This window comes from Melanostigma gelatinosum, assembly GCF_949748355.1.
Source record: "Melanostigma gelatinosum genome assembly, chromosome: 10".
In the NCBI taxonomy this organism is placed as follows: Eukaryota; Metazoa; Chordata; class Actinopteri; order Perciformes; family Zoarcidae; genus Melanostigma; species Melanostigma gelatinosum.
The window spans coordinates 16,322,052-16,334,963 of record NC_136643.1 but is presented as its reverse complement, the minus strand read 5'-3'; the positions used below and the strand labels follow the sequence as shown (position 1 = coordinate 16,334,963).

At 41.7% G+C, this 12,912-nt stretch overlaps 2 protein-coding genes and 1 long non-coding RNA gene across 3 annotated transcripts in view; 1 reads left to right on the top strand and 2 right to left on the bottom strand.

The window, feature by feature from the left end:
* Positions 1 to 7,126, bottom strand: part of lrp2a (low density lipoprotein receptor-related protein 2a) — a gene marked incomplete at its 5' end in the record, with an annotated part of 43,731 nt that extends 36,605 nt beyond the window's left edge. Inside the window, 7 exons of the mRNA XM_079277230.1 lie at positions 270 to 386; positions 475 to 588; positions 739 to 849; positions 1,271 to 1,387; positions 1,594 to 1,716; positions 2,196 to 2,303; positions 7,057 to 7,126. Of these exons, the coding sequence (XP_079133356.1) occupies positions 270 to 386; positions 475 to 588; positions 739 to 849; positions 1,271 to 1,387; positions 1,594 to 1,716; positions 2,196 to 2,303; positions 7,057 to 7,126 (760 nt within the window). The remainder of the gene's footprint in view (positions 1 to 269; positions 387 to 474; positions 589 to 738; positions 850 to 1,270; positions 1,388 to 1,593; positions 1,717 to 2,195; positions 2,304 to 7,056) is intronic.
* Positions 7,127 to 8,015: 889 nt separating this feature from the next.
* LOC306783100 (coiled-coil domain-containing protein 89) lies at positions 8,016 to 10,213 on the top strand (the record flags this gene model as incomplete). The annotated part of the gene is made up of 7 exons (XM_079276626.1): positions 8,016 to 8,069; positions 8,538 to 8,931; positions 9,416 to 9,490; positions 9,571 to 9,707; positions 9,787 to 9,863; positions 9,943 to 10,042; positions 10,136 to 10,213. 7 exons carry the CDS (start codon positions 8,016 to 8,018, stop codon positions 10,211 to 10,213), a joined length of 915 nt encoding a protein of 304 aa, XP_079132752.1.
* Positions 10,214 to 10,407: 194 nt separating this feature from the next.
* LOC306783443 lies at positions 10,408 to 11,275 on the bottom strand. Its single transcript, XR_013772297.1, has 3 exons — positions 10,967 to 11,275; positions 10,673 to 10,774; positions 10,408 to 10,542 (listed from the first exon to the last, which is right to left on the bottom strand). It is a non-coding gene; the product is annotated as an uncharacterized lncRNA (long non-coding RNA).
* Positions 11,276 to 12,912: the final 1,637 nt, after the last annotated feature.

The window sequence follows — 12,912 nt, the reverse complement described above, 5'->3', positions numbered from 1 at the left end:
ACACACACTCTTCCCAGCCGTGTGGAGGAATTCTAAAGCCCTTTGGGGGGCTGCGTGATCTTGTGCCACAAAGAGGCATTTGAATAACACACTTAAAGGAGCACTGACATAGCGTCTTGCTAGCCCGAACAAACCATGGAGACTGGAGATGAAGCAGGTTCACACAGAGAGCTTGAGTCGTTACACATTCTAGAGTTCTTTAAACATTAATATTTCTGGACCCTACGGCAACAAATAACATGATTTATGACAACTGGTTATATACCTACCACAGCCTTTTTCATCTGCGTCGTCCTCACAGTCATCCTCTCCATCACAAACCCAGACTTGGTGTATACAGCGGCCACTAGGGCAGGTGAAGTAGTTCCCTCTACATGTAGGATATGCTGCCGGTGAAGTGGAGAATATCAGTGCAGAGAAAAGATCAGGCACATTTATCTGGATTAAGATGGTAGAAAGACAGAGGCTACATACTGCAGTTTAGCTCATCACTTCGGTCTCCACAGTCATCATCATGGTCACAGACGTAGCGTTGAGGAACACACACTCCGTTGTGACACGGGAACAGACCCGTGTTGCAGTGCTGTGCTAAAGAAAACACAACAGAAGAAGACAAAGATATCGATTTGGTGATGATGGCAGGCTATGGATGCTCTTGCTTTTTCGGTGCACTTTATGAGAGACTCAACAATGGCTTCCACGTGAACAGTTTATCACAAAAAAAAAAAGACTTCTTACTGCAATTTGCCTCATCAGAGCCATCCCGGCAGTCAGGTATCTGGTCACATCTCTGGGTCTGGTTGTAGCAGGCCCCATTAGCACACCTCAGCTGTGTGCACTCAGGGTAATCTGAAAGATGAAATCATCATCAGGGCCACGCTCAGCGCTCAAATCCCCCTGACAACTGTGCTCGTTTCAGCTTTTAAAACGTGAAAAGCTCGGTGAATGGGAAGGATAAGAGACGAAAATTTAACACCACCACCATAACAGCAGCAGTCGCCGCAGCATTCTTTATGCCATTGTGAGATTACCGCAGTGTGTAGTGCTGTGAGTTTACCATGTCGGCACAATAATAGCATAGCAGCTGAACTTCAGCTTGACTAATCCACCAAGGAATCTGCAATCAACCTCTGACAACAAGTAGCATATTGTGGCCCATTCTGTCAGTCAGCGAGCCTCTTAATCTTAACAAATTGATTAAAATGCCACAGGAGCCTGAAATGCAAAAAAAAATGTATAAAAAAAGGAAACCACCCCGGAGAAGACTTACGGCAGTCTCTCTCATCAGAGCCATCTGAGCAGTCTGCCAGACGGTCACATCGGTATTCTCCTGGGATGCATGCCCCGTTACTACAGCTGAACTGCACACTGGTGCACGTCCTTCCAGCTGGGGACGGATTGGAGAGTGACATAGAAAGGTTTCATTCACATCGTTTTTATATGCACCTATCTTGTACTTAACGGGCATCTAATTCATGAACTTCTTTTGGCAGATATATATCTTAAAGATCTTATTCTTCAAAATTGAATGTGAACAATACCATGGATATTTTCCGCCCCTGAAGAATTGCTAATATTGTAAAATGTACTTACTGCAGTGGCGCCTCTCGTCTGATCCATCCTCACAGTCCTCCTCATCATCACACACCCACATAACAGGGATACACTCGCCGTCACTCAAACATGTGAAATGGCTGTCGTCACATGTTACCTGAGCTGTGGGAATACACACAGACCATTTCATTATTTACAGTTGACCGTAATCCAGCAGTAGAAAGCTACGAGGTGCATTTGCTCAAGTACAGCACACAAGTAGAATCTTGAAGTTACTCGTGCATTACTTAAGTGTTTTCATGCTATGCTAGTATAAACTTCTGCTCCACTAAATGTATGCAGAAACAAATTGTAGGCTATTTTATATTTGACACAATTTTACAGCACTTCAATTATTAGTTACCTCGAAGATTAAGATGTTATACAAAACATAAAATCAAGCTTGTAAAATATGATGGATGCACTGTTGTAGATTAAATGAAAGATCATTTACTGAATTGAATTTAAGAAAATGACCTGAGTAAGTCTTCCACCACTGCTGTAATTCCGTTTGGAATGACATATCCAAGAAGCATTATACCAAATATCCTAATCTCTCAGGTGCCATGTTGGCCTACAGTGCAATATAATGAGAAACTCACGGCAGTCGTGTTCATCAGAGTCATCCACACAGTCTGATGTGCCGTCACAGTGCCAGTCACCCGGTATACATCGACCTGTCGCACAGCTGAACTGCCCCAACTCACATCCTAAACACAATTAAGATGTGACATGATTCAGTGCTCGATTTCAAGCTTTTTCTTACATGCAATAAGAACTTTTATCCACAGTTATCCATCAATGTGTTGCCATTTTATTGTTGCTTGCAATAAACTTATTATTGCTGTCACTGTTATTACTCCTATTCAATTATGTCCAAAAAGTGTCATTCTGCACATCTTGGCTTCTTGAGACAAAAAGTAATGACAAAAAAGATAATTGATCAATTCTTAAATACTCGACATTTACTTTATTTTTTTAAAACAGGGCGTAAGGATGCCTTCCCCTGATGAAGCATTTTGTTAACAACATTGACAAGCCTTGGAGACAAGCGTGCCAGCCATCCCCTGACAGTTACACAATCTCCACCGCACTCATCCCGAGCCTCCTTTTGATGTTCCCGCTGAGTGGCATCTGTAGAGATAAGGTACCACCACTCTACCTTCCCTGACGTTTTCCAGAAGAGATTGATTCAGGCAGCATAGTTCAGTGGCAGAGCACTCCATCAGACCCGTGCAATTCTGATTGTCTCTCTGACAGCCTTGATTTATGGTGCGTGCTGTTCCTGTCCAGTCTGAAACGTAATTGGGATAAATAGTGGTACTGGGTGGTACCGCAACCATTTCAACCCAAATTCTTCGTGAGAAGAGCTTTGAGGTGGTGATTGGTGGTGCTTGCTGGTGGTCTATCTCTGTCCTGTCTTATCCAGCATTTTGGAAACATTCTTCCTTCTTAATAAAATAGCTGCTTACAGCTACACAACATATTGGGGTTAGTTCGCTCAAATTAAATCCTGAAGTACACCATAGCTATAGCTCTACTATTCCACTATGACAGCTTGAAGTTACAAAACTTACAAGGAATTACAGACTAATGCAGTGACAAAACAAATGTGTGGCTGTATACCTGGGCACAAAATATTATGTCTTAAGGGTAAACTACCAAAAACGAATTGTCTACAAACCTGCAGCCTATTGGCTGAGGAGGTGTATCATCTCCTTTATGTAATGCCTGTAGTAGTGCACTAAAAGACACATACGCTCCAATCAAGAATCCTTGTCTCAGACTAATTAGCCAGCAAATCACCAAACTGTTTTACAACCAACCCAGCAAAACAAGCTGCATATTTAACTCCTTCAGTAGCTTTCCAGAAGGCACAACTCTTTTTTTCCTGCTCAGTTTACTAATGATAAAATTGCTCGCAACTTGCTCAAAGGGAGCCTTTGTTGCAAGGCAGTGATCCCAGAGGTTTCAGCATCATCTATAGCATGACAGCAGGATTGCATACAGTACGCAAACTACTCAGAGATGCGGCTCTATTGAACAAAAATACAATATTTCTCTCCACAATGACAGGTGGAATCAATACATTAAAGTCTTGAATGTCCAGACAATACTATTACCACAGGAAAACAAAGTTTGTGTCATCAAAGTGTAAAAATATGTAACAATAAAATAAAATGAATTAATTAATTAGCTAAACAAATGAATGAAATAGCACTATCGACTGTAAATCCGCTTTGGAAAAGATCAAGATGGTTATAGCTGCCATGCATTCAGACCTAGGTTGATAACTTAAAACCACGTATGTCAAGGAGAAACCAATCTGCTGGAGGCTTTCAAATGCAGCCAGTGTTTCCTGACAGTATTACTTCTGGGAAAGGTGACAGATACACTGAGGCTGAACCTTTCAACAACACTGTTTTTTGCGAGGGTTCTTCTTACATTCTGAAAAGAACGTCTTCTTTGTAACTTTTCCTTAATCCTCAAATGTCTATGTATCCATCCTGACAAAGTCACAATTTCACAGTATCAAATAAATATCAGAGAAGATAAAAGCCAGGGTAAATGGTGCAAATCTGCTGTTGTGAAGGTTTAATCTGAGACTGAAGATAAGGGCTTTTTTTTATTATTAGTTTCTTGTTTAAGTGTTTTCATGTGATTTAATGTTTTCCTTTTCCTTCTTTCTAGACTTGTCTTTCCTAATTAGTAACTTAAACTCACTATCCATGCAGGAAGATAAGGACGCCCTACTATTGCCCAACAAAGAAGACTAGTAGAGGAATTTTCATTAGAATGAAGCCTGTCATAGGCCTTAAGCCCCACTGTGAAATTACAATAGCACAAAAAGAGGTGCCAGCAGGGATGCAAACTCATAACTGGAAGTGTCACCCTAAAATAACACTCAGCAGAAAGGAGAGTACAGTAAGGCTTACTTCCTGCGATAAGGTAAAACAAAAGTGGAACATAAGCTCCCCTTTCATGGCCACCCATTAAGAAAACACCTGTTCACAACCACTGAAACATCTCTTTCTTGTCACGTGGGGCGGCTGAAAGCTTTCACGCCGGCTTGTTTTGGCGCGGCGCTCCACACTCGCTGAATGTGTGTGGAGAAAAGTGGAGAAAAAAAACTAGCTGCTGGCAGCATGAAACAGCCATGCTATCAGGGCGAAGTGCTGCTGCCTATTTCATATGGAAATCAATGCAGCAGAATGCAGTCAATTGCCAAACAAGTGACTTCGGCTCTTACGGCTACACACAAAACAGTGAAAAAAAAGCGGAGGGGCCTTGGCAGTGGGAGCAGAAGGGAGGAATAAATAGAGTGTGGAATAAAGCCTCGGTCTGCTTACAATTGAGGAATACGCAACATGATTTTTGATACGTGCCTTGACAAGAGCATGAGTGAAAAGAATCATAAATTAAGTTGTCACCATGCAACGCGACAGCCAGTTCAACATCTTATTTTTCCCATATGTACAGCGAGTCACAGTTGTTTACTGGAGGCTAAACTCCATCTTCGATGCGTCTGTAACCTAGACAGAGGAAGCTGCAGGACATGAAAGGATTTGCTCTCGATTTGTGCCAACTGTGTTCCTGTTTCTAACGCAGTGTAACTGTTGCACCAGGATTTACCAGGAAGAAGCTGGCATGCTTGAGGTTTAGCTTACATGTGCAGGCCAAGTTTGTGTGTATCTTGAAAAGTTTGGACTCAACAGTCATTCGAGACTCAAACTAAAGATAGGTGTGATCAAACAAGACGGTCCAGCCTGACCTAAATAGTAACGGAACAAACATGTTTTAATTATTCTGTTTGATGGTGATAGCAATAACAACACCATTAAAGTTATTACTGTGCAGTTAATATGTTGTTAAGATGACACTAGCAAATGATTAATGCGAGAAAACAACTTAATCTAGTGACAAATATGTCTGGAACAGCATAAAATGGCAGAGGATAGTTAACAAACCAGCACTTTGAAATCAACACATTAACTATTAATGCTAGTGTCAGCATTCTGCAGCAGAATATCAAGCCCAAGAGCTGGATAATGTGTTACAGAAGGTCATGGAAGAAACAAGTATCAAACTAAAGGATTTTTGTGGCGGATCAAGCAGAGATTAGGGAAAGTATCCTGTCCCCTAAAACGACATGAATAAAGTGACACATCTTTCGGTCTGATCCTCACACCAGAAGCACTTGATATGTACAACATGGAATGGATATTAAAAATCCAGGTCAAAGATAAATGACTTTTTGAATTGTATTAAAACAGTCTACGTCATTGTCTGTTAATCACAACACATCCAAGCTAATGATCACCGTGAACGTGCTGACAAAGTACTGAGAGTCTGCCGTTTTAGTCCAGTCATCATTTTGTACACCTGATTTGTCATCAGCAAATGTTAGCTACAAGTATAGGCCGACTACGACGGCTGTAATTCCAAGGAAATGCCAAGTGAATTTTTTAAAATGCTACAGTCTCACTGTCATGTTGTCTTTGGCCATAGACAGTCTAGCTTTTCTGTTTCTGTGAGTCTTTTAGCCAGTGAGGAAATAAGTCCAGCATATTTTAAAAGAAAGAGAAAGAAAGACAGAACCATGACCTTACTCTTGGTACAGTTTTTACTGAACTGGTTCCATTCTGCAGCAGCTGCAGTGTAATTAGTTGCTTGATTCACACTAAGGAGCTTACATACTAAGGGTTGAGCAAAAAGAAAGCAGATTACAATTTGAGAAGTAGGATCTAGCAGGGCTACGAACACGAGAGACAAACACATACAGCTGTCACGTACAAAAAAAAAACAGCATGTGAGCACTTTGTCTGTCTCCGTCTATAACATGAGAAAATGAAGCTCTTCCTCAAGCTGGAATCAAATTCGAATCGAGTGGGTTTGCGGCGTAAAAATCTGCTCCACTGAATGAGATTTGCACCAGAAGCTTTCAGTCCTCGCAGATTGTCTGTAAGTCACATGCTCTTTTATGTTACCTAGCAACAGTACAGCTCAGGCAAAAGTTCCTCAAGAGAACTTCCAATCTGTCTGAGGGAGGCTTTGTGCTCAACCTTTAAAGTAATACTATGTGGTTAAACGTTTAGCACTCGAGCCAGAATAACATTACCTATAGTGGCCACACTTTAGAGGCACTGGAGGTGATTGTGTAGTTCCATTATAATCATCATCAGGGTTATTCCCATGTGTTTTGGTTAAATCATCCCGTTTGAGTGTTGCTAATCTAATGGTTACTTTGCTGATAGTAAATACAGGAGCATATTAATTCAGCAATAATTAAATTCCCCCTGCACAGTGTGTGGTTTGTTTTTGATGAGTAACAAGTGCACTGAGTGAATCACGTAGTAGTACAACAACTCTGCAGGTCCTCAATAAATCATTCAGCTGACAGCCTGTTGGGGGGGGGGGGGGAATAAGAAGAAGGGTAGAAGGAACAACAATCTCACGACTTACTTTCAGAGTGGCACCATCTAACACAGCACATGAAGACGAGAAAGAGTTGAAGTAGCAGTGCTCTCCACATTCTGGCTGGTCCGTCCAGCTCCGCTGTGCAGATGGAGGAGCTGTAGGGACTGTGGGGCTGGGATGCTGTTGCTTTCTTCTGTCTGTCTTTCTTGGCCCGTTAGTTGATGAAAAGGGGCGTGCACAAAGGCCGGGACAGAGTTACATACGGGACAGACCGCTCCCCCTGCAGCCTCGGCCCTCCGGATAAGTCCCTCTGGCCCTGGAATCTGCATAATGCCATGCAGGTCCGACTTGCCCCGAGTGCCAGTGATTTTTCACTCACAGCGGGCTATTACCACTGTGTGTTTTCGCTCAGTGCCGAATTAGGAGGCTGCATTGGGGTGTTTGAGAGGAAAATAATGATGATGGGAGTTATACAAACATTAAACAACGAAACGCTTTGAATTACGGTGTCCTAAAGGCCCAGACGAGTCACCGTAATCGCAATGTATCTAGTCCGAGTCAGGTTGTTCGATGTTGTAGACACACTTCCCAACATCAAGCTTAATATACCCTTAATATATAGATAGACCGATAGTTACTTTAATAATCCCACGAGGGGAAATTGTTTTCGCTACAGCAGCAATTATAGGCTACAGGTAAAAATAACAGGGTCAAAATCCTAAATATAATATAATGTATGCATCATAAATAGATGAAAGTGCCAGAAATGCTCATCAATAACAGGTACGCTGGGCACATTATTGGCCCCGTAGGAATATTTCCCAATCGATTTTGTGAATAAAACAATTCGTTTTAAGAACCTAAATCGCACCGCACAATTCTCAAAAAGTATGACAAAAAGTCAACCAGTAAATTAACCAACGTTAGATGACAAAAGAAATGTGCCAACGTGAAACAGGATCCAAGCAACACGAGAAATCTAACGTTATTTCACTCATTCCGCCATGCTTTATTTCCCCAGATGGTCCCACACGAATCAGAAGCCCAACACCGCCATCGTGCGGCCGAGCATGGATGGGCACGCGCGTTACACCTGCCGCCGTTCCTGAATCACGATGCTGCCATTGGCAACCGAGCAACGCAAACTTGTGGAGAAATGTGAGAACCGAATCCCTGAGCAGAAAATATTTTTTAAAAAACGGTTAGAAGCTCTCCCTCCATTTGTAAGTTTACTCGTTATGGCAACTCCACAGAGGAATGTAGAAAACTTCACCAAGATGGAGGGCAACACGACGGAGATGTGTAAAAGTTATCGATGACAACTGAACTGTACATATTTATACATGAGCTTATTTTAGGTGTTTTGGCGTGCGTGCCACATAATAAATTGCAGGTACAGAGTCATCATTACATCGTTTTTCTTTGAGTGTAAAATGTCTCCTTCAGTTCATATCTTGATCTCAATTTTCTGAGATGTATCATCTTATTAACTGTTTTCACATATTGCTTTTCTCCCTTGTTCTCAGCTTATGGACAGTATTCGGAAGTCCCTGCAACTTGGCAGCCTTTCTGCGGAGGATGCAACGGCGACAGGGATGCTGCGATCCAGATTAGATGAACAGTCAATTCTAATTTGCATGTTGAAGCAGAGAGCAGATAAGGAGCTTCTTAGATGTCAAGCCCTGCAGCAACTCAATGCAGACCTGGAGGGCAGAGGAACAGACCGCCAGAAGGAACTGGACGGGGAAAGAAAGAAAGCAAATCTGTTAGAGAAGAGGTTTATGGATTTAGCGGCCAACAACCAAGCGATCATTGTATTCATGGATGACTACAAAAAGCAGAACGCCCAGTTAAAGCTGGAAAACAAACAGCTGCAGTCCGAGAATGAAACACTTTTCTCCCAAAAATTACACGACCAATGTAAATGACCTGATTCTGGGTCAGGGTTTCGTACGTTGCAGAATTACTATTGCAACAACACATCATCAGTAGGGTAAAACTAACCTGTCTCACGACGGTCTAATCCCAGCTCACGTTCCCTATTAGTGGGTGAACAATCCAACGCTTGGTGAATTCTGCTTCGCAATGATACAATGAAAACTGAAGCAAGAAATCAAACAGCTGACAGAGAAATACAGGAATAAGGAAAAGGAATATCGGTGAGAAGAAAAACGAGTCATTCAGTGGTCGACTCACAGAAAATTAATCAACGGCAATTTGAACATCTTTTAATCTCATGTATCCAGTAAAATTGCCAACATTCCCTGGTTTCAGCTTTTTAAAATGTGAGCATGAACTGTTTTATTCGAAATTGAATACCGTTGCTGTATTTTTCATCCATCATTAAGAGAGAAATTATCCGGATGCCAGTCAAAACTCCTGGAACAAACAACTCAGCATCAAGCCAAAGACGCATCGCTACTTGATGATCAACATGATGCTCGGCAACAACAGAGAGAGGCTGTAGAGATGTGCAACGGTGAGTCAACGTTGTATCATTCTATGAAATGCAACAAAGTACAAGCACTTGTAAACTTGTGGCCTTCTCTCCACAATCAGACCTCAAGACGAAGCTACAAGAGGAGGAAGAAGAGCATGCTTTGAAGAAAGTCAACTTGAGCGAAAGCATAACAAGCCTCGCCAAAGAGAGGGACAAATTACTGCATCTGTCTATGGAGAGAGGGAAAGTAATACAGGTGATTGAAAAGAGTATTTGTTGTCCTCACTGAAATCAAAGCTCTGCACAGATGAGCCAACTGTTGCTCTCAAATACAGGAGAAACAAGAGGAAATTCAGCAACTGGAGACCAAATGGAAACAAGAGAAAAAAGCCCGGGCCGAGGCAGAGGACAGGTAAGTTGTGCCTCAACAACACACTCCTGAAGGATAATAAGTATTTGTCCATGACTTTATGTCCCTGGCCTTACCTCAGGTTTGAACAGGAAGCAGAAGCTGTTCATGCAGAAGTTAAAGTGAAGTTGATCCAGTCTGCTCTGGATGAATCCAAGTCAAAATACAGAAAGCTGAAAGAGGTTTGCTGAAATCTGCAACGTTGGAATGTGTGATCGTCTGTGGCCCATGAAGGGCTGACAACATGCTTCACATATCTGCCATTATTTTTACAGGATTTTGAAGCCCTCAGCAACAACCTTCTTCTACGAGAAAGAGAGTTAAATAAGAAGCTTCGCCACATGATGGGCTAAACTTTAGCATGAAGGAAGTGTTGTTTTCTCACCAATGTTTTCATTTAAAAAACTATTTTCACCTCCAGTTTGCTCAGTGCCAACGATGAAAATAAAGAAAAACTGCAACAAAAATATATATATATTACAATGTTATTTTTAATATTGTGTTCACCTTTCCAAAGAAATGGAACCACAACATAACATACTTGACACTGTACAAATGTGTATCTAATAAATCCTTACAGGCACGTCACTTAAGAAAGCTCCTCTGCCTGTTTCTCAGTCTTTTGGTTTTCTTCTTCAATGGGACCCACCATGTAGAAAGCTTGCTCTGGCATCATATTCACCTCGAAGAGTAAAAAGAATAACCATGACCATCAAATATCCATTTAGTTTATCTCATTCAGAAACGGTTTGCATGAATTATCAGGTAAAAGACATCGGCAAGCAATGAAAAATCTATTTGGCATTGCATACCTCTGACCCGGGCTGGGGTGAACCTAAAGATGTTGTCAATAAAGAGAAGTACGTCCTGTCCCGGCTCATTCATTTGACCGTACACCAGGGCTACCTGAGAACCTGAAGACAAGAATCACCCGGAGAGTTTAGCATGAGTTTATACTGAGCAAGAGATCTCCATGAATCCATCACAACTGATAAACTACATGTTCTGAAGTATCCCGAGTAAGGAGAGCGAAATATTGTTTCAACAAATCTGTTGACAAGAGAAATATAGAATAACTCCAGCATCATGATCATCTCGACACTTACAGACGCCTCTCGTCAATGGGTTCTCTAATGACATTCATGATCCTGCCCGAGGTCTCAGTGCCCACAGGGAAGGGGGGCTCCGGTGTCCAGAACCTTTTAACCGCGGACCAGACCCTCTGTGCCATCCATGGCGATCGGCCCCGCTGTGTTTTGCACCTGAAGAAGACCATGAAGAGAAACCCTTTAAATGTCATAACAGACATCCAAACACATGCCCCAGTACCCATTCGGCACACTCCAGGGCATTGAGAATAGGAGGCAGGCCCTCAACAAACTGGACATCCACCACAGCACCAATCACAGCCACTATCCGGCTGTAACCCCTACCTGAAAGCACAATGACAGAAAAAAAGAAAATGACAATTAATGCCAACATATTATACGTGACTTATGACAGCAGCAACTCAAATGTCACAGGGACCCCAAAATCAAAAATACACACATTTCCGTTTACCTGTAGTGCCATTTATCAATCTAGATAGTTGACTATAACATGGCTTGTGGTGCTCAAAGCGCCAAAAACAAAATGCATTTGAATAACTCTACAGCAATGTCCCTTTCCAGAAATCATGACCCTGTTACTCAAAATAATCCATAGACCTTGTGAGTAGTTTCATGGAGGAAATAAAGCAGACATCTCAATCGCGGATATCTCCAAAACTAGACTACTCATCTTATTTTATATATTTTGAATCATCTTAAATCTACAAAGCATAAACAAAACGTATAACACTGCAGAACCGTCCCACAGCACGCAACATGGTTAAGATGGCTGAAGTGGAATGTACCTATTGTTTGTACACACACACACAGCTGTGAGCGATCTTGCGCCGCTCAACCAAACGGGCTGTCTGAGCATGCGCATGCGCGGTCCGTCGTTTTCTAATAACTTCATTTACAGAAAGAGGGCAGCACAAACCCACCGAGGATCCCCGCAATTTCTCCTTCTGTTGTTTCCCTCGTGCTGCATTATGATTCAGAATTAGTGTTCATTTATTTAAGGAATATTTACATTGTCATGAATTTGGTAAGAAAATATTGTGGATTTTATACCAGCATATTCTACCCTTCTGTTACAGGACCACAGTGTGTAGTTTCGTGTTTTCTAACCCCCGTCTCTCCTGCAATATTGTCACACAACTTCTCATGTGGCATACTCTCCAACGTTTTATGATCATAATTCATATGAGGATTTTAAATGTGAAAAATGACGTTCCAAAAAATGTAAAGTATGCCCAAAAGCAGGTTGTTTTTAAAGCATAAGAACTTGGTAACCTGGTCATTCAGCTAGAAGTCAGTTTTATTGAAAAAGACAGGTTTACACACCGCTCTAAGCTTCTGTAATTACCAGTATCACAAGCAGAATGGGGAACATAAACAAAAGCATTCAGTCAGTGATAAACGCTCATGAAAGAGAACCTATATTCACAATAATCTTCACAATTTACAAATGTCGTTGCAGCATATAGGAACACTATGAATGGATGTCGGTCATCATATAGAGCAAAGAGACAGGGTGGATTTTGCCAAGCCATCATTCAGTGCAACATTCCTTTTGTGTCAGAGAGTCTCCTCTAATTACGTCTTGCCTGGAGCTTTTGCAATACAAAGCCTGTTCACCTCAAGCGCCGCATGCAGCCATGAATCCTCAGCCAGTCTGCATAGGATCGGCCCCATTTAAACCACACCACTGAAAGGTCAGCTCCATAACAAATGGTCAGATGGTCATCTTTTAGGGTCTGGAAGGTGAAATGCCACCTAGTTAAGCTATATTGCATGTCACTCGCCTACGGGTTGCAACTCCCTTTTCACAAAAGAATAATTCAAAGAAACACATCACAATATCGCCAAAAAAAAGGTAAATAGTGCGTTAAAGTTAGTTGAGGTTTCTATTGATATTGTGATTGACTGTTTTTTAATTAAAACACCAGGATTTAATTCACACA